At 38.7% G+C, this 21,795-nt stretch overlaps 1 protein-coding gene across 4 annotated transcripts in view; it reads left to right on the top strand.

Annotated features, from left to right (window-relative positions):
- Positions 1 to 21,795, top strand: part of GALK2 (galactokinase 2) — a 51,196-nt gene that overhangs the window by 20,390 nt on the left and 9,011 nt on the right. For all 4 annotated transcript variants that reach the window (XM_074155926.1, XM_074155927.1, XM_074155924.1 and 1 more), the window contains 3 exons: positions 6,149 to 6,247; positions 9,007 to 9,159; positions 14,147 to 14,357. In XM_074155926.1, the coding sequence (XP_074012027.1) occupies positions 6,149 to 6,247; positions 9,007 to 9,159; positions 14,147 to 14,357 (463 nt within the window). The remainder of the gene's footprint in view (positions 1 to 6,148; positions 6,248 to 9,006; positions 9,160 to 14,146; positions 14,358 to 21,795) is intronic.

The following is a 21,795-nucleotide window of genomic DNA, read 5'->3' as shown; positions in this document are numbered from 1 at the left end:
CGCTGCCTCCTGCAATAGGATACGTTCTGAACAGACTTCAGAATTAAGCTTCTGAAAAGGAACAGCCTGAAAAAAATACGTTTTGCACGTTGTTAGTTTTAGATTTTTCCAAATGCTCCAACTAAAGTTGTCTAAAACCTGAGTTCAGTTTTGAAATCCTTGAGAGACAGCAGCTTCCTTAAAGAGATTATTACTTCACATATATTTCTTAATGCTTAATTGCTTATTAGGCAAGTGAGTGAATTGTACACACTGAGATTCTACTCCTAATGATGTTGCTTTGTATTGTGTTAATTGTGAATATTCTAATTTAATATGTTGTATCTTTTTTGTTGAATAAACAACAAAGATGTTAAACTTAATACATCACGTAACTCAGCGATACTAAACATCTCCCATGGAAGCACAGCCAACCTGGCACATGTATGTGCCAGCAGATGTAAAAGCACTGTTTGCCTTTGTATGTATCATATCGGGGCTGGCATTCAAAAGCTGCAATATTTAGCATTTCTTGACAGATCACCAGGGAGGCTTCAAGGTTTAACTCACCTACCAGCTACTACTGCTGTCATGTCCTGCTCATCCATCTCCCGTCTTTGGAGACTGAACAGACCAATTGCACAAAATAGCTCGGGGTATTACTAGACTAACTTGAGAGACTTAAGTTTCCATCCCGGCTTCCCTGGTTACTGTCGCTCATCTTTACAGACCTCACTACAGTCAGCAAAAGGGAATAATTTGCTTCAGCCGTGCCACTGCAAAGCAGGTTCGAACAAAGGGACTTTGCAGAGGAGTGGCTGATGTGGTCACATAATCTCTCCTGTTGACTATGGTGCCAGGACAGTAACCTGAGTGAAAAAGGTGGAATAGTAATGCTGAACTGGTTGAGGTTGTATTACCATATAGCTATGTCAATACTATTTAACACACATGTGGCTCATTTGCCGTATCAAAATAGCAAAAGATACAGTGACATTTTCTCTAAGGTAGTCTAAGAAAAGCTGTAAGTCCACCTCTGTCGTTTCTTACCAACCAAGATAGTTAAACCAAAAAAGATTCAGGGAAAAGCCACAAAGGTGATCAAAGGTACAGAATGACCTCCATAAAAGTAAGCTAGGACTCTTTGGGAAAAGGCACTTGAAGGAAGAAGTGACAGGGGTCCATAAAATGATGAACGAAATTGATGGAGTGGATAGGAATCAATTGTTCAATGCCCTTCACACTACAAGAGCTAGAAGGTATTAAATGAAGCTATTCAGGTGCATGTTAATAATCAACAAAAGGAGATGGTTCTTCACCTGGCAAGTTGCAGAAGTCCCTGTTACTGGATGCTCTACATTTTAAGATTTTGAATGAGTTAAAAGGGAGTCTGAACAAATTCATATATAAGAAATCCATTGTTGGTTACTGAGTGTGCAGAGTTCACATTCAGCTCAGGAAGCTCTTTATCAAAAAATAATGTTCTGGGGAAATACCATCTTGGCTTTTGGTCCATAGTAAAAGCACACTTTCAGGTAGAAGATACAGAACTAGAACTGGCATTGGTTTGACCCACAAATGTTGCTTTTATGTTAATATATTCTGTATTTCTATTCTGACCCAAGTCTTTTAATGAATTTTAGCTAGCTGTCAAGCCCTTATGTACTCATGGGCATTATATGGGCTTCCCTCTCTGGCTAGGGTTTTGGGGTGGTTGTTGGTTTTTTTGGTTTTTTTTTTTTCAGGGGCGGCAAGATCAAAGGAAACATCTCCTGATTTTTGAGCTTTACTTTCTAATGACTGTGTTAAATCTATTCCTTTTCTTGTTCAGTAATGTAGGTGACAGCTTAGGACTTCGTGTGCGTGATAGTTATTATTCACAAATGATGACCCAGTCTAGCCAGTCCTGTTGGAACAAATTCCTAGAACAATAATACAGAAATTCAGAGAGCAGTGGCATATGTGGATCACAGAACAGTTGGGAGAAGGAGATTTTTGATTCATCTGATGAAGTAATTTTTTTCTAGACTCATAATGCTACTCTGCAGACCAATTTTTATTTTGATTTTAGTATCTTTTTGTTCCAATTTTCATTACCATCGTCTTAAAAAGATTTAAAACCCACCCTGCAAAGGTTTTCCTGAGATTATATTATTTAGAGAAATAAGCCACAATACTGGAAATAGGGAGGTTTTTGAATTCTCTTTTCAGCTTTGTGACTGATTCACATGACTTTGAACAAATCATGTAAATATCTACGCTGTCTCTAGATTGAAGATAACAGCAGCCTTATAGGAATGCTTTTAAAGTATGTAAAATTCTATGAAGACTTAAATTATGATTTATTAGTGTTTTTGAAATAATTCTCTAGGGATGGAAAAACCACGCTAATGAGCCTTGGGTGCATAGAACTAGTTATGTTTTGTATTGGCTGTAAGTGATCTCTCCTCTGGATTAGAATAAATGGGATGGCAGTGTAGTCTACATGCAGACATGGTTTATTCTTTCTGCATATTTTTCATGGTGCTTCATGAAGAACAAATGTCTGCTTTCACCTAGCTCTACAAGAATGCCTGTTTAGGACTCCTGAAAACTCAATCGGGGTGACACTTGTTTATTTGAGATGCATTGCAGTTGTACTTTGAGCCTGCCATGGCTGGTCCCCTCTGAGGACCTACCTGCCTGGAGGTGATGCTGTGGCATAGCCTGGGGTGCAGTTCCCCTAAATGTGGCTACAAGAATGCTCTGGATTCTCTGCAGGAACTGCAGTGCAGACAGGAGGAAGGTGGTGGTGTTCAGACATACATTTGAGATGTTGCCAAATTGTGCAGTGAAATCTGGGATCTGAGAAGCTCTGTATTTTTACAGGTGAGACACGCTACAGAGAGACATAAATAGCAGATGATTCAAACAGTCCCTGCCCTAAAGAGCTTCTGAGTGTTGCAAGTTGAATGGAAACAAGGCATTTCTCTGAGACAGGCAAAAGTTATTTGCTTTTATTACATGGTTCTATTATATGGTATTTCATGGTTTTCCTTAGAGATATCTTCTGTGGAAGCCTAGTCAGAGAACTTGTGTAGCAGAATGTGTTTTTTTCAGTTTCTAGTAATGAAGTCACACATATTTATAGCATTATCATCTAAGAATCCCAAGTAGCAATTACTCATTACAAAGAGGGGGAAGATACTTCTCATTTTATTGAGGAAATGGAGCCATGATGAATTAAGGGGACTTTCCCTGAATCACAAGAAGCTTTATGTGGAGCTAGAAATTGAGCGCAGACCTCCTGATGTTCGGTTCACTGTGTCAGTCGTATGACAACTCTTTTCCAAGTATCAAATATGCTCTCCAGTTTAGTCTCCACATTAGTTTCCAACACTACAATTCAGTTCCTCTGAACTTTGCCCTTTCACTCATTTTAGCAAAAAGGCAAACATTTGCCCATTTGTCTCAGTAGTAAGTAGAAACTGCTTTCTATACAGATGACGATTTCCTCTCCATTCACATGCTTCTCATCCTAGTATTAGAAGGCCAGCTTGTGTCAGCAAGGGCCTGTTTAAATTAGAAACCAAATAATGTTTCAGGGATGCCTTGGGCTGTCTTGTGGAGAGGGTTCTTCTCAACGCTTGCCAGTTACTACTTGGTGGTCCTGCCAATCCTTGCTGAGTTTCAAAACAAAAGTTGCTCAAGCTGGAGCAGCGCTGTTAGCCCCGCATACGCAGCTGGACAGCTGGTGAGCTGGGACGAAGCAAGGCCCAGCGCTTAACCAGGCACAATTCACTAGACCATGTAAAGGGACAGGGGAGTGGCATGGTCCTAATTGTTAACATTCCTCCTCTGCAAGACTTCTCCTGATATTTATTTAATAAGCCTGGTCTCATAAAGTCTAAATGATTTAAGCAATCAAGCGGTAGCTGATGTGTATATGGAGATGACACGCAGCCAGACTAAGTGAAGGGTGAAATGCTTAATTTCTGACTTTGCAAAACTTCTTCTGGCAATTGCAGATTGGCAGAATGGGAAATAATACCTTGGGCAGCTGCACCCAAGGGCAGAATATACATTGTGAATGCCTCGGGAGCTGTACTTCAGGCCAGGTTTGCACGGCCACATCTCCTGTGTAAGTGTGCATGACGAGTGTGCTGGCGTGGCCTTTGCAGCCAGTGTAGAGAAGCTTCTGTTGCTGCCAGTTAGTGAGGTCCATGAACTCTGATCTGATGTTTCATGCCAGTGGCTACAAAAATCAGGGATGTGGCGTTGCCGTGTTCTCAGAGGGGTGAAAGGCAGGTTCAGCAGAACTGGCTGAAACATGCTGGCTTTTCCACATCCCAAAACAGATGTTTGTAAATAGGTGCACCTTCACATGTAGAAAGGAGTGAGCATCTAGAGATTACTGTGTGTGGAGGTTTGTTCTTTCTTTTCTGTGGAGCTGTTGCTGAGTATTTTAGCATTAAATGTGAAAAAAAGCGTCATTACATTCATCAGCATTTCATTCAGAATCATTTCCAACTTGTAGTGGAGCAAGGCACATGGATGTTAAACTTTCATTGATGGGACGAAGAGGTCTAAGACTCAAACTGGAAATGGGATTGCTTGGAGTGGATGTGAGACAAGGGAGGAAAACCGAATTTTGATAAACCCCATCTTCAGCAAAATTCAGGCACTGGGAGATAGCTTTTGTTAAAAAGAAAGAACACCAAAATGCATGATTTTCCTGTGCTTTTTCAAGAAAAATAAAAGAAGCATTAGCTCTATTTCAGCTCATTGAAACACACAAAGGAAAGGCAGAAAGGCAGTACAGAAGAGTATTTTTGCTGATTGTACTTTCTGTATTCTCTCACTAATGGTCTTTTTCTTGTGAGTGGTCATTTACCGTATTTGATTCAAAGAGATCCAGTCTGCATAGTTTAGAGTAACTTTGTTAATGTTCTTTTGATAACTTCTGCTTATCAGCCTAAGGCTTATTGGCCATAACTGCGTTGTGAGCTGAGTAAATTGGTTGCTAGTGCACTCACAAACAGTTCAGCCTGATTACCTTGATCTAAGCACCAATTTTACAACTTTGTCTGTGGTGCCATTACAGAAATTGAGCGAGCAAGCAGGCAGGCACGCTGCACATACCTCTCTCTTAGGATGGTGATTTACTGCCTCTATCTGCGGCCTTTTACAGCTGTGTGCTGGCTAATGTCCCCGCCTTGCTGGGGAGCTTGTTTCAGTCCTTGGTGTGGAATCTGAATCTGAGTTTGCCACCAGACTGAAAATTGGACTGCGGCTTTTCTGAAGTTCTTTTCCCATCTTCCCTGTGGGTTACCTTGTGCTTAAAAAAGCAAACTGGTAGGGGTCATAGTGGGTGGACACAGATGCTTTCCTTTTTGCCTACTTCTTTTTGACTAGATTTTGTTCTTCAACCATTCTCCAAGGCTTCTCTTGTGATTTGTTTTGACTTGGTCTGATGGCTGAAAGCTTTACGGTAAATTATTATTTTTGACAGTTATGATAGTGATATTCCACCCTGCCCTAACCCCTGCAGGTATCAGAATGCACAAAGATACGCCTAAAATGTCATAAAAGAATGTAAATCACATATAGTTACAAATGAGTTCAGATAAACAATGTAAGCAGAGTACAGTATCTCAAGGAGAAATGACAAGCACCACTGATTAGAGTATTTACAGTGAGAAGGGGTTTCTGAGTTATGTTCAATACATAATTTCTGATTATGGAGTCTGCATTAAAATAGTATAAAGTAACAACTTGCCATTTTTCTGTAAACTGTAAGCTATATATGCATTCTGTAACATGCATATATAGATAGATTCAACTAATAAATCAGTGAAATATTGGCTATTGGGATGGAGGGGTGTGAGGTGAATGAGGAAGGTGGGAGGAGGTCAGCTACAAGAGTTAGGCGTCTGAACAAGGATACTCTGAAAAGCATCTGGCGATGGTGTGTCCAGTGAAGGCTGAATAGTTGATTCTTTTTTGCTTCAGAACAAAAGGAAGAAGGGGCCATGTGGCATCCTGGTGTACACTACTTAGTGTGTGAGAGACAATGGTTTCAGAGCTCTATCGTTATCTCCTTTGTTTTCTCACTAGTTCATATGTAAGCAGTATGAAAGTATCATATTTAACCTTGGCTGAAGGTTCACATGTTAATGGTTTTTTTCAGGTGAAACTTGCAGAAATTTGCACAAAGAGCGAACGTTATATTGGCACAGAAGGTGGAGGAATGGACCAGTCGATCTCTTTTCTGGCAGAAGAAGGAACTGTATGTGGTTCTTTGTAATCTAAACTAACAATGTCATATTAATTTATGTAAACAAAAAATATCTTCATATGTATCTAGCAGAAAGATAAGAAACTGGAATACCTAAGTAAGCAGTATGAGCTCCATTGGTATGCAAATGAAACAAGAATTATATGTCTAAATTTGTGTACAAGAGCCTGACGAGTTTGAAGGAGTAAGATGATGAAAATGAGAAATGGCAAAAAGGAGCAAAGAAAAGACGTGGGGAAAGATGTACTTTAGAAGGGCATCAGGTTGCACACTATTTGGCTAATTCATCGCTGAACTTAGAATGTTTCCCATATAATGAAATCTGAATGGTCGGTATGCCTTGTATTCAGTGCAAATGGGATAATTATTAGAAAAATGCTTTCTTGAAACTTCTTATAACCAAACAGTTCTAGGAAGTTTTGCCAGGTTCAGTTACAAAGACAATGGAGATTATTTTCTTTCCCAGTTTTGCTAATTCCAGACAATTCTGTGGCTGGATTCTGATGTAGAAGGCATTTAGCTGTCCTAAACGTGGTGACAGAAGGTGGACTAGCAGTGATAAACAGGACCTGCCAAGTTATGCATGACTGCTTGCAGGGGAATTTACAGTGGAGTTCACCCACTGTCCCAGAAGGTGCACAGGACTGCGAATGTTCAAACCTAAAACCCATCAAAATACTTCTATTGAAAATAATGTATCATTTCATGACAACCTTTACATTGCTTATGATTGTGATGTTACATCTCTACAGCTTTTGTTCTTTAATGCCATATCTTGGTTGAGCTTATACAGAAAATAAGCTATTTCCTAGAATTACACCAAATGTTTAATTCCATCCTGAGACACATGTAGTTTCAATTTCACATCACCTGTACCTACTCTACACCTTTCCTTCACACTTTATACTGTTAGTAGTAAACAAACAGGTACACAAATGCTGAAGGAAGCAGCATATTTTCCTGGCATACACACAGATGATCATATAAGTGGAGGCTTTTCTGACATGCAGGGGTGGTGATCAAAAAGGCAAAGAAAATATTAGAAAAGAAATTGTGAACAAACCAGAAAATATCCTTGTTTCAGTGTACTTGCAGCTGAATGCAGTATCTGGCCTCCCGTCTCAAAAAAAAATACACTAGAACGAGAAAAGTACAGTAAAGGACACTGAGGTTGATCAAAGCTATTTTTTTATATGAGGATTGACTGAATAATTTAAAACTTCTCAGCTTGGAAGACAAGTATCTTTGAGCATGATATTTGGAAGTTCTGTAAAACCCCTGAATGGGTAAGAGAAGGTAAATTGAGAATTCAGTGTTTTTCATAACCGAAGAACTAATAGAAACACAATGACATTAGCAAGCAGCTTGTTAAAAACAAACAAGGAAGTTTGGTTTGTTTTTTTTCCAAAACATTCATTGTTAAATTGAGAAATGCTGTACATTGTGGAAGGCAAAAGTTTAACAAAGGGTTCAAAAAAGACCTTCTTGGATACACTGATCGTGTATTAGCCTATTTGTATTTATTAAACATAATAGTCTGATACGTCTTCCCGGGTAAGTGTAACCACTGTAATCTTTGCTTATGGGACACCCAAAAAAAAGATTGCTTTGTATACGTCCTATTTTTATATTCCCTCTAAATATCCATTTATGGCTACTGTCAGAAACAGGACACTGGACCCGCTTCGTGGCACATTCTGATCTAATGTAGCAGTTCTTAAAGGGTATATTATGGGTATCTTAAAGGGTATATAAGGGTATCTTAAAGGGTATATAAGCAAGCTTGTCTATCTTGATAGTAATTTTGTGACGTGGTCCAGAATCTCAATGGCAGGGAGCAGCACACATGCTGTACATAATGTACAAGCAGATTTGTCATTGTTTATTTAGCACTCTAGCTGCTCAAGGAACTCTCTGGGGGCGAGCAATGCCAAAACCAGTAAGACGTCCCTGCTTGCAGAGTTACAGTCTATTCTAAGAAGCCAAAGCAGGGCACATGATTTACAACTTATCCCAATGAAAAACCAGATGTGAATTTAATCTCTTGATTACATTACATCCTGAATTATTTAATTAATGGATGCCTAGCTTATTCCGTGAAAAGGTCACAAAATGCTGGGAACATCTTATGCAGCCTGTGTGAGGCATCTGGGAGGCAAGGCAGCCTTTTATATCAGAAGGAAGGAGACAGTAACTTCATTTTTATATTTAGTTTTATTTCATTTCTCTGTTTGATTGTCCATATGTAACATGATCACTGTCTCCAGGCAGCCCTAAAATTTTGGTACTATTCTGTACCTCAGTGAACTAATCTTGATTTAGTGGAAAATCAGAAGACTAAGGGGGAGATGGACATTATGGAGGGGAAGGGAATGTGAAGCCCCTTGTTTCTAGTGGCACGCACATTTGCTTCAGCCAGGCCTGGTACTTTTCTGTAGATCAAAGAAAAACTGTTGTCTTAAACAGGCAAGAAAAATAGGTTGGGTGGGGTTCTGTGAAATGCTGAAAAAACCCAAAGACTTAATGGAAACATTTTAAAATCCAGCTACACGGGAAGGGTTTGAGATGTGTGTGTAACTTGGCCAATGAGGTTAAACCTCTTTTCTCGCTGTTTCATGTCAGTTTTCTTTCCGTAACTGTGCCTGGATTTTCAAGAGAAAAAACATGCAAATTTGCATTTGATTTATAGAACTAAGTGCACTGTTAGCTAGTAGTAAATTAAAACTAACCATTCATTTTTCTTTCAATAGGCCAAGTTGATAGAGTTCAGTCCTCTGAGGGCAACTGATGTTAGACTTCCAAGCGGAGCAGCGTTTGTTATTGCTAACAGTTGTGTTGAAATGAATAAAGCAGCAACTTCTCATTACAATATTAGGGTAATGGAGTGTCGTCTGGCTACAAAGGTAACGTATGGCTTATGTCAAACTCTAATGAAACCTTCATCTAAATATGTGCTTTTTTCCACTTCTGACCGATCGTGTCTTTAACACCTGGCTAGGTGCTACTTTAAGTAGCACTTTTCTTTCCAGAGCCAGAGACCTCCATCTCTGCAGCAACAGATCTCCTGCTGAGTTTAATGGAAGTACAAGGACTGTGCCCTTATATAGATTATGTGATTTAGTTATTTTCATTTTATTTTGTATTATATTTCAATGGAGGAAATAAGTCTATTTTTCAGCAAAAAATATTCTCAGTTAATAAGATAGACTGTTTCTAATTAAAGCTGAATAATGACAAGTAATGGAAAGCAACCAGTGTGGCCACATGTTTATATGTATATATGGCAATAGATGTGTATTTTCTAGGATTTAGAGGACATCAAAGCTACTAGTCGGAGGCCTGGAAGTAATATTGACATACATACTATTTGGCGTTTCCAATATAAAGTTTAAAAACAGGCTTGAATCAAACCCCAACATTTAGGTTGTGCTGCCAGTTTACAGCTTGCATTTATCTCTGAAATTCTCTGGAATTTGAACATGAAAAATCCAATTCCACTTTAATTCTGGATTTCGTAGATCATACATTTAGAAATATGTAGATGTGGGGTTTGATTTGAGATTTTTATAGGAATACAGTACATTTGTCTTTGATTAGATTAAGTGAGGAGTAAGCATGAAGATTCACTGCAGTTATACCCAGCATAGTGTGCTGTGTGAAAGAACAGAACAAAGTCTAGATAAAAGTTTTCAAAACTGAAGTGTGGAACTCCTTGCCACAAAACATTTGGCCAAAACCTGAGCAATACTCAAAAGTACTAATTGAGCATCTGTTGGCATCATAATTCTATGAAAAATTACCATAGTTAATGCTAAAAAAAAAAGAAGAGTTAAAGAGATGATCAGATACTGACAAAATGTAATATAAAATACTGCGCTGAGATACTTTTCAAGGAGGGAAGCTAAACTTCAGATGACTTTTTAATTGGGCTTTAAACTCAAGTATAAAGAACAGCTGCATTTTTTAGGTGTAGGTAAGATATGGTAAAAATAATAGCACCAGTGACTATAGTTAAAGCTGTTGTGACTGAAGTTAATAAAAAAAGTCTTGTATCATTAAGAAAATCAAGATAAGGACCTGTCTGTGTGTTGGTTCTGGTATAACTGATAAACATCTTATTTGGGATAGTTAATTGCCTAAGTATGTATTTTAGGAAGAGCTTATTTTGGATTTTTTTTTTTTTGCATAAGAAGCAGAGAGCCTTCACAGATGAGCTATTCTAAAAGGCAAGCTACAACGAGTTCATTAAGTTGTAAGACCTTTTGAAGTATTGTTTCATATACCAAATTTTGTGAATTGAATCAGTTTTCTGAATTGCTTTAAATTACTGGTCCTGTGCAGTAACTGAAAAGGTGGTAAGGAAAGATGATACTTTTTTTTTACATTCCTGTTAGCTATGATGCAATCTCTAAGAAAGTACTTTTAGCAGATGCTTGATTTTAAGGAGACTAACAACATACACCTGTCTATTTTTAAACATACGCTACCCAGATAGAAGGTTGCACACACTATAAAAATACATTGAGCCAGGAAAAGACTGTCTTTAGGAACAGGTCACAGTGGGGTGAAGGAGGGCAGATATGTGAGTGGAAGCAGGGAAGTCTTCTAAGCACCATTAAGCTAATGGAACTATGAAATAACATGCTGGGCCTCACAATAATGCTTTAAAAGAAATTCTCATTGGTAAGTGCCTTAGGATAGGCTTTTTTTCCCTTTTCTGCTTTAGGTCATTCTAGAATTTCATACTGTTTGCAGAAAGCTCCGTCTAAGTAAAGATGCCAACGCAACATATCCCTGCTGGCATTAGTGTAGAACATTTTGTCGTCAGTCTGTCCTACAGCAAGTGAGATCTTCATCATGCTCACAAAATTATCTTTCTCAGGTTCTGCTCCTTTCCCTTCCTTTCTGGACAGTCATTTTTGTGCTTGGTTTTGTTTTTTTTCTTTCTCTATTTTTATTCCATCCTCTGAGTGCTTTCCTCTACTCCATTAAACAATATGTTTAAAGCCGCTTACATTCTGCAGAACACTCACAACTGCAAAGGAAATTAACGTGTACTTTATACTTCAGAAAACTCACACAGTAGGTGCTGCAGGATGAATGTGAGCATTAGTGAATGCTGTGCTCTCCCCCACTTCACCGTGTGTGGTTCGCTTCACTGTCAGCTAGAGAGCGGTGCCAAGAATGTCTGCAACTGGAACACCATATAGTTAATCAACTAATGTTTGTTAAATGTGGAAGGATGCTCAGATGACATTATAGAGATGTAAAGTGTAAGAAAGTGATGTTGCTATATAAGGGCTAAGTATTCCTAAACTTACTCCTAGTCAGACTTTCTTTTATTTATATTTGTCCCTTCATTTACGAAAGTAGACTTTCCTCTCAGTGACTTACAGTTCTCCAATGTGCCCGTGTTAAACAATAGAGGACAATAAAGCCTACAGATGCTATATTCTGGCAGTTAAGATCCAGCTGGAGGACGTCCACATCTTTAATCCATCTGGTGAGAGGTCATGAAGAAAATATCCAACTGTGGTTATCAGTACTGGGATTACTTTTGTACATTAAATATATGGGATTTTTTTCCCATTTCTGTTCTGTGTCCATTACAATTTTAGCTGCTGCAGTTAGGTTATTTTCAAAACCCATTTCTGTTTGCCCATAACATTTTTTCCAGTGCTGTCAGAATTGAAACTTTGCTATAAGCAGTATATATTCCAACAAAGCCCTGCCCACTGGCCTGATGGGATCAGCTTCCATTTGGAACATTGGACCTGTAAAACTCCAGCATAGCTCATCTAAAATACAGCATCACCCTTGAAGCATAGAAATGGGAACAGATGTGACAATACACATGACATATTTCTAAAGGATAAAGGAAGTAGAAAAAATTTTGTTGCCTTACAGAACATTACATTTTGTAAATTCTTAGTTCTGTTTAACTTCTGGTCATAAATCCTAGGTGATGCTGAAGATTAGGATTAAAGTGTGAGGAAAAAATTTCCATTCATTTAGAACCTCGAAGCAGATTTAAGAACATCACAAACATGCACCAACATAAGAGATACTGTGTAATTAAGTAAAACAAATGAAGCAATAATTGTTATTCTGACTTACCAATAAGTAAGCTAAAATGCAGTAACATAAAGGCTGTAGAGTTCTAGGTACTCCGAGCCTTTGAAAAGCAAGCCAGAAGTGACTTAATCAGTCTTTTACAAGATTTTCTTACCCTGATTTCTGCATTAGCCACTGGACAGTGCGGCTTCTTTTCCTACCACTAAACATACAGGACTGTGGTTTAGATGGCAACAGAGTCATATGATTAGGATTTTGATTGGATTTTTTTTGTTCTGCTCTACTAAGCCTTACATAAATCTTAGCAAGTCACTAGATGGCACCAAAAGTAGTTAATTTTTATGTACTGTAATAAAGCAAAACTGGAAAAGCCCCTGCACAAGCACTGTTGGAGGAGAGCAGGAAGGTAAGAATCCCTAGCAGATAGTTGGGCAGCAGATCTTCTTAAACAACCAGTTTCATGCTTTAACTTTGCACAAAGCAAAGCAAATACTTCTCAGACATATATGTAGATGTAAATTATTTCAAACCAATTGCACCCAAACCCAGTGTTTATTGAAAAGAGTAACAAAGCACACTGAGTGATATCCTGGCCCTGTTGATAAGAGGTTTTGAGGTTTTAATGCTGATTTGAACAGGAAAAGGATTTTATTTCCTGGTCTTGCTGCACTGGTTTAAACTCTCTGAAAGATACAGCCTGGACTGGCATACTGGAAGCTTTAATCTCAATTTAAATGGTGCAGAATTGGAGGTGTGTCAGGTACTTGTGAATACAGTAAAACAATGTTGGTATGTACCTGCTAATCTGTTTACTCTGTAGTAATCTGATGAAATTAAAGGTGGTGTGTAAGTAGGATCCCACAATGACCACTTAATATTCTTTTCTAATTCATAACATTAAAAATATTCCACCTTATGAAAACATGAGGAAAGCTGCTTTACTCAACTGTTTTCATTAGGCACGTAAGAGCATCAACACATGTAGCAGCCTTCCCGAGAAAAGCCTCTTTGACATATTTGCTTTTAGGATTCTACTGTGTTGAAGTAACTACTGTCAATTGCCAAAACATCACAAAGATACACAAAGCATGACATCATTGGAGTAGGAAAACCACATAGGTCTATACCCAATCCGCATCACAGCAATTATCTAGGAACAGAGCAGGTTCTGACTAACACATCGTAATCTTCCTGTGAGGCTCAAAACTTCCTTTAAATTGGATGTTAAAAGAATGTACTTAAAATCTACTTTAAACTCTAGAGATTGAGAAAGGTTACAGTTAACTCTCCCACACAAGCCTTATGCCCACCTTCGTATGTTTAAGGCTATTATGAGAAAGGGTTTTAATCACAACCTCAAATGTTCATAAGAAGACTCCCAAAGCGTATTGGAAAGGTCAAAAAGTTTTAAATGTTAGAGCATATTCTAACAGTACAGAAACAGAGTCCTTAGGGACTTCCAGTGTTACGATATCATAGCATTTGTATAAGCAATTGTCTGAATGCGATTGTAAAAGGTTAATCAGTGCTTGAAGTAACAACGTCCATGGAAAAGGATAAATCACTGATTTGATATCACATGAATAATGCCAGTAGGGCTTTTATTGAGAATATCTAATTTGAGGGAAGAATATCTGTCATTCACAAACCTTTTATAAATAAATGTAATGGTATCTGCTGTGTGCTGATAGAAAGTAACTTCTGATGGTTCCCAATTAAGAAGTGAAAAGAAAAAATTGGTCTTAAAGGTGCTTATGGACAATTAGTTTTAAACAGGAAGGCACAATATTTTCTGGTTTATTTTTTTAATTTTAGCTTCTCTCAAAGTCAAAAGGCTTGGACTGGAAAAAAATGTTGCGACTCCATGATGTGCAAACCAAGCTAGGAGTTAGCCTAGAGGAAATGCTGACCATTGTCGAGGAGGTATTACATCCTGAGCCTTACAGCACAGAGGAAATTTGTAAATGCCTGGGAATTAGCCTGGAGGAGCTCCGCTCTCAGATCCTCAGTCAAAACACGCAAGATGGTAAGTATGTATGAAATGGTGGGGTTTAATGTACAATGTTTGTATTAAATAAAAAGTTTATGTATTAGTAAGTAGTGCAAGTGGAGTCTTGCCAGAATACTTCCGCAGAATCTTGGGTGGCAAGTGAGAGAATTGATATCACAATTTTCATTCTAACTTTTAACTTAAAATACAGCAAAACTTTTTTTGACTGAACTGTTTCTAGAATAGTAGAAGTAGCATTCTCTTAGATTAGCCTATGCTGCTTGAGAGTCATCTCTAAATAGCCCAGGTTTTATTCTAGGGAAAAGTCTAAACTAGGCTTCCTTTTTAGGCAATAGTTCTAACAAAACCAAACATTTTGGGTGGTTACAGCATCATTAAAATGAATCCTGTTTGCTCTCCTTAACTGGTGTTAAAGGCCAGCGTAGATGGAGCTTGTGTTTTTGGTTTTGAATTGATAAATACATAATCACTTCATAAAACACGCACTGGGCAGCAAGTCAGCGAGGTCTCTCCTGAGAATGACATTTCTGTCACTGTTGGTATTTTTTTTTTTTTTAGGAAAATGTTGGTGGAAGTGAACAATTTACTATGTATTTCCCACGTATTATAGCTTCTGATTATACCATGCAGTCATGAGCATTGGCACACAGGGAATGGATCCTGGATATATATAGTAGGGTTGCTAATAATACCGAATAATAGAACATTTATGAAATAATTAATTTGCATTCATAACAGGTTTCCAATTGAGATCAGAATCTTTAAGAACTTAAAGTAATCCATACTTCCTTGTTTCCATTCTATAGCCTTAATATCTCAACTGTTTTGTAGCTGAATTATATTCTTACCAGTCCTTCCGAAGACTCTTTTCAGGGACGTATAGAATTAATCTATATAAATCAGTAACATATCTATGTATACTGATGCTTATAGTTAAATAAATTGTATATCTGGAACGATTGTAAACTTTATATATTGACCAAGGACCAGGTCCTGAAATCTATAATCTGTTTTGCATCCCAGTGGTATCAGAGTATGAATCTTATTGTCTAATTACACTGCCAGAGGGTACCAGGATGGACTATGAGATCTTAATCCAACTCTTTAACTTCAGAGAAAGAGCTATGGTAACCCTGTGCTGTGGGTACATGAGGAATGAACTGAACCACGAACCTACACTCTGCAGCATTTTCATGGGAAACTACAAGGCTGTAAATCTTTTACGCTGTCCCCTTACTCTCCTCTCCATGAAGCAATACAAGACTATTAACTTACAGATGTTTATATACTCCTTCTACCTGGTTTATAAAACAAAATTCTACAGTTCTGTAGAACTGAATTGTTTATACAGGTTATTTTGATTTTTTTCAAAAACCAAAGTCTGGACAAAAAATTTAAACATAAAAGCTGTAGAAGAAACTCAAAGGAAATTTTATACTGTGGCTCTGAATAGAGTTTGCAGATGTTTGCTGAAGAGAATCTCTTAAACTTGCATGACCATGATTTCATTTGATAAGGCCAAATAAAATTGGTTATGCTGAAAGCCTCTTCGCATGTACAATATAAAATTAAATAACAGATTTCTGTAAAACTATATGCAAAGAAGAAACAAGACAGACACAGAAAGAAGGAATCTAAATCCACTGTTTGTTTTTGTTACACACTAAACAAATTACATTTTATGTTGGCTTTGGAAAACCAGAGGCTGTTTGACAAAAATATTTTTCTTATTTCCCTTCTACTTTCCCACTGTATTTTAATGACAATGCGTGGCTTCTTCATGTGAGAGAAAACATACCGACAAATAAGGAATCTCTGCAGAGAATTTCAGAATGTTGTTGAATTTCTTTGTTCAACACGAAGAAAGAACCATACCATTTAGGGTATCTTTCTTCCTTTGTACACACTTTATCAGCTTTTCTGATAAAATATTGTAATGTTAAGGGTAAATTATTTGCATGAGAATTACTATTTAGATCATTTACTAGATTCTAAGTTTTCTCTGTGGCTGAATATACATTGTCAGTAGTTTTATTTTTTTGTATTATTCTGAAGCCCAGTGATAGTTATAAATAATGTTTTATACTCACATTGTATCTCACGTTTAAGGATCTGAAAGTGCAATGTAAATACTATTTTAGCTTTAAGTCTAGCTTCCCCTCCTCTACTTCTCCAGTGATGGTACTGTATACTTACATAGAGTTTTATAAGTGTATAAGGCTGACCAGATAAAAACTCCACGTCCCAAAAAAAAATGGTATGGACAGGCTTTGGGCAGGTCCCAGGCCAGACCTAGGAGCACACAGCAACTTTGCATCCCTTTTATAAGCAGGCACTCAAGGAGTTCTGCAGTTCCCCGCTGTACAGCCCACTTGTTCCCAGGTTTGGAGAAGTACAGATGGTGCATAAAGCCTCTCTAAACTTCTTGCAGTTGTTCCTTGGCCAACTTAAAATCCTGAGTTTAAATCTCCCTTGCAAATGTTTACACATGGATTGCACTTGTGGCTTCTGAACATCTCTAGAAAAAATAATATTTATTACTTTCTAAGGTGCACTATGCCATAATTTTGGCTTGGACTCGAGTGCTTCACAGAACATTTAGTGTGTGGTGATTGTGGGACATTAAGTATTTATAAGCTTCACCACAAAAGGATGTTCTCCTGTAAAACAGTATATTCCTTTAACCATTAAATTTTTTTTTCCCTTCTTAAATGAGGAATTTTCAAACCTATTTTTCCTTTTCATGTATAAAATTGTAATCTAATTTTGACATTTAAACCTGGGAATGAAATCGCCAAGGGAGGAGCAGGCATCCATTTGCTGTGTGGATTTGGCTGTTTAACTGCCCTTGTATTTGTCTCCTGGAGAGAGAGTTCTAAATCTGTGCTGTAGCTTCAATGAGTGGTGCTTGAATAGCCTTTCATTCCCACTGCCAAGTAATTTGTGTTAATGGTGATCTCAGTGCAAGAACAGTTTCAACATTATTTGCAGAGACAGGCGTATGTGAAGGTGGGCTCTCAGATGTTCTGTCACAAAGCTTTGCCGTGTGCATTAGTAGAGTGCCCCTGTCTTACGAGAACAGAAGTTACCTCCAAACTGCTTGACCTAAGAGCACTTTCCAGCTTTAGAGTCCAGGTGCCTACTCCAGCCTCAGCCTGATCAATGTCATGGAGAAATTTGGGAACGTACCTTTCCCTTCTACAAAAATATCATTTACTTGGGATGATCCCCAGAGCAGTGGCCGCTGCAGGCAGATCCCATACAGCTGCCTGGAGGACACAGGCCTTCGGGGTGTGCCACAGGTTAGGCACAGGCACTGAACGGTCTCGGTTAGTTGCAAAAGCCTCGTTAAAGCTAGCATTCCTCTGGAGCAAAAATCACTTTAAACCAGTAGTTACCGTAATCTCAAAGCAGGTGTCTGCTAAATGGGTCACTGAATCCAGCAATGACTCGTCCCTGGTTTATTTTCAGAAAGCCAGATTGCAAACAGTTACTTGAGCAGTCCCAGTAGAGTAACTGCTCCCCACTTCAAGTAGGGGGTTCACAATCTGGCTCAAATTAAAGCCATCTGGCAGCATTTTCTTATATACATTATGAGCCAGAAACCTTCACCCTCATCATGTTCAATCAGCAGGATGCCTAACAGAGAAGGGTACTATTCCATATGAGTAATGGTGGTAGAAACTGTCCCCTACATGATTTCGCGTCAGTGAGTTTTTCCTGTTGTAAATTTCTAGCAGTCCCATCAGCCATGTGTAGCTCATTAATCTATAGTGAAACATATCTTAAGAAGCTGCCAAAGTAACTAGAAAAAAATATATAGCCTGAAGAGGTTGGTCTTTAGCTAAAGGTCAGATAGAATTGTACAGGAAGCCTCTAAAGGAAGGGATCTGCTGAAGTTGAAGCTGTAACAAATATGAGTTGCTGAGAAGCCACAACTTTCAATTATAAAGACAAAAAATCCCTGTAAATGGAGTGGACAGATTCGCACAATTTTTGTAAAGCTAAAATTAAAAATATGACCATACAGTTGAAAACCCACAGTACACTTCTCTGTTATATTTAATTAACCCACAGTTGTTTGGGACTAATAGCCCAGGATTTTTTGTTTGGTTTTAAGAGATTTTATACGGATTTTGGACAAACTTTCATTAATGTTAGTCTGCTCTGTCTTAACAACTTGGAAAGTTCTTTTTGCAGTGTAAGCTACTAGTGCATTGGGAAAAGTCCCCATTTATTTCATGGGCATTTGGTGGTTTGTAAGTGAATTGAATCTACCTGTTCATGGGTGACATTGCAGAGGAGGAGAGCTAGGGTGCAGGGAATCCACCAAGGGTCAGCAAGAGTTGTCATCATTCTCTGAAAAATAGATGAGGACTGGTAATACAAAGCAGTTAACAGTGGAGGAGATTCCCTGTAGAAGATTCACTGTGTCCTCTTTGAACTTCAGAAACACAGCTAGTGAGGCTATGACCTGGGAGGTGGATTTGCTGCTCCAAGAACAGGTTGAATAAAGGTGAAAGGTGTTAAACACTTAGTGACAAAATGTCACTAGAGCAGACCCAGGTACAGGATTCCTTGTCTTGCTTAAAGTTTTCTTTGGTCTCATTTTGACTTTTCAGGTTTACTTTAGTTTCTTCTGATCTGTGTTTCAGTCCATAAAAGGTATCACTCACCCTCACATGAGTCCATAAGAAACTTTGTCTGTGTGCAGCTGATACCATCCAAAATAAATCACAATCTCCATACTGTCTTTTCAGAAAGGGACAAAAGGGACCCCGAGATTCTGATTGTGTGAGTATGTCTAGGTCTAAAGTCAAACAGTTCACTCCTGCGTGGCAGTGAGCTACACAGAACACGGCAGAGAGGATACGTGTAGTGATTTTCAAAGAACAGTTTTTGAGAGCGTGATTCTGATCAGAGACCAAGATTCTCAGCCGATATAAAATCTCCATCAGCCCGAATGGCGCTACATCATTTCCGACAAGCAGAGTACCTGAACTGGATATTGCACAGATCCCCTTATGGAACAAACATTACTTTAGACGTGCCCCAGACAGTTGCTCCTATGTCAGCGTGGGAGCCAGCTAATTCCATTGCACCAGAGGTTTTAGGTTCCCCTCTAGTCACCAGAGAAATGAGTACCAGAGGGCAATCCAGGTCTCGGGTGGGATAAACGGTTCCGTAACCTGCCCTTTCCACTGGCAGAAGATGGAGCTGAGGGTACCTGTGGCCCTAATTTGGCAATAAATTTAGCGGGAGAAACCAGGCCTTTATAGTTCATTGGATTAGGAAAGTATATTCACATTTTAAGTTAGATTTAGTACCTAATTTCTGTACACTATAACAGATTTAAGGATCCATGTGCTTTTAAGAACCTGGCATTAGTTCCCTAGGCGCTGCTTTTTTCCTCTCCTTTGAGCACCATGGAGGGTGAGACCGTATAACCCAGTCCTGTGCAACACTGGAAGGTTTACTGGGCTTCAGTTTTTCCCCTTACAGAGCACTCCAGCCCTAGCTCAGATATAAACTAATCAGTTGTGCACACTTTGGTTTTGTTTCTTTTAACCAGGACAGAGTACGGCTTAGGAAGTCAGTCCTTTTTAACTGTAAAAAATGTGGCCGCGTGAAGCACGCAGAGTCTGATCAGTTCCTGCACTCTTCTAAAATCACAGCCTCCACAGCTCTTTGGCATGTCCTAATAATTCAGATTTTATTTATGTGGAGCTAATATACAGGCTGTGATATAGCAAGGGGATTCCAATATAGGTGTAATTTTTGGAAATACCATGTATGCTCTGCTATCTTTTATTATAGAGATGGTTAGTTGGACTACCCATCCAAACAGAAGAGATACAAGAGGGTTTCTCTATTACCAGAAGCATTTGGTGTTGAAAGCTGAAAATATGTGAATCATGTCATTATTTTAGAATGGGAACTTGCAGACTACGGAGGTGTTTGCTGTCCTGAAGATAATTTTACCTGAGCAGTACACTGCCAGAGAGGAAAAGCAAACTATAAAAAAGTCTTTTTAAACACAATCTTCTGAAATAAAATGCTGCCCATAACCAACCAATAGCTAATGTAACGATACCAGCCTTTAACCAGTACTGATTTGGTAAATGTCCACAAAAGAGTCTGAAAAGAACATACAGCCACTCTTTCTCCCTTGGGAACTGCCTGAAAGGATTGCTTTCGCTTCGAGAGAAAGCCAGTGTCAAGGTAGCAAGTTCTTCCCTACGCAGGGGCTCTCCTGGGAGCAAATGCTGTCAAGGACACAGCTCGCGTCTTTTGGCTGGCAGCCAGTAGCCAGAGCGCCCATTCTGGTTGCCAATTCATAACATGATGAGCACAACACAACCCTAGAGATTTTTAAGGTAATCTGGCCAGTAGAGCATTGCTCTACCAAAGGGTGGTCTCCGAATCAATCACAGCCTTTGGCAAGTCTGTTGCCTTACAATTGAAACCAGACATGTTTTCAGTTCATTCTTTGGGTTACTACTGTTCAATGGTGATTTACAAGAGAGTGTGAGCTATGGCAATCTCTCACGCAACTTTAGATATTCCCTAAACGAATGCACATTTAGAAATCTCCTTGCTCTAAAACAATGGGTTATAAGAAAAGAATATTTAAAGAGAAACCATCCTTAAAAATAGGCCAAGCTGCCTTTCCTCAACATTCAAAAATACTGAGGCATTGCTCTGCAAAATACAGTGCAAGTAACTCCAGCAGCAACAAAATCCAGTGGGGTAAAACACCTCTAAATGGGAAACCAAAACATGCTTATCTTGTGTGATACTCTCAAGAAGATGTGGGGGGGGGGGCACTCAATTTTCTCATTTCTGTCCTAGTTTGAAACGCGCTCAGAAGGCCTGTTCAAAAGACAGCAGCACAGGGTTTCTCAGTAGCAGGCTGTATTGAATTACAAAGTAAATATCACCAGAAGCAATATCACTGGTAGCAGAACACTGCGATGGTCAGTGTTTCTCTGTCATTTTAGGCTACTTGAATCTGTCTCAGCACTGTATTTTCAGCATTTCCAGTTGTGATTTACACTTACTCTGGAGAAATAAAAAGGGATCACCCAGGTGCTAATGAATTTTTAGTCCGTAGGGGTTGCAATCTGGAGTATACATACGAGAGACTTAATACTGGATGCCATTTTATTTCCCAGTCTTTCAAGGAAGATTTCTACATATACTTGCAAATGTAGATTGCCGAAATCATCAGAAGTGGTTCCAGAACTTGGCTGTCTCCACGGAACACCAAGTGGGAACTCGATGTGTCTGGGTCAGACAGCGAGTTCTGTTTCGAATACAGGGCTTGTCTCTCTTCTCCTTTTACCTCTATTTGCGTGTTTCATCAGCCATTTTAGAAAGCAAGAGAGACCAAAAGCTGAAATGAGGAGAGACCTTGCTCTGAAGGAGAACTCACAAGTAAAAAGAAAAGGAG

The sequence above is a fragment of the Numenius arquata genome, chromosome 11 (assembly GCF_964106895.1).
Source record: "Numenius arquata chromosome 11, bNumArq3.hap1.1, whole genome shotgun sequence".
Taxonomy (NCBI): domain Eukaryota; kingdom Metazoa; phylum Chordata; class Aves; order Charadriiformes; family Scolopacidae; genus Numenius; species Numenius arquata.
The sequence above is the reverse complement of the archived record's forward strand: the minus strand, read 5'-3'. Positions and strand labels throughout refer to the sequence as shown.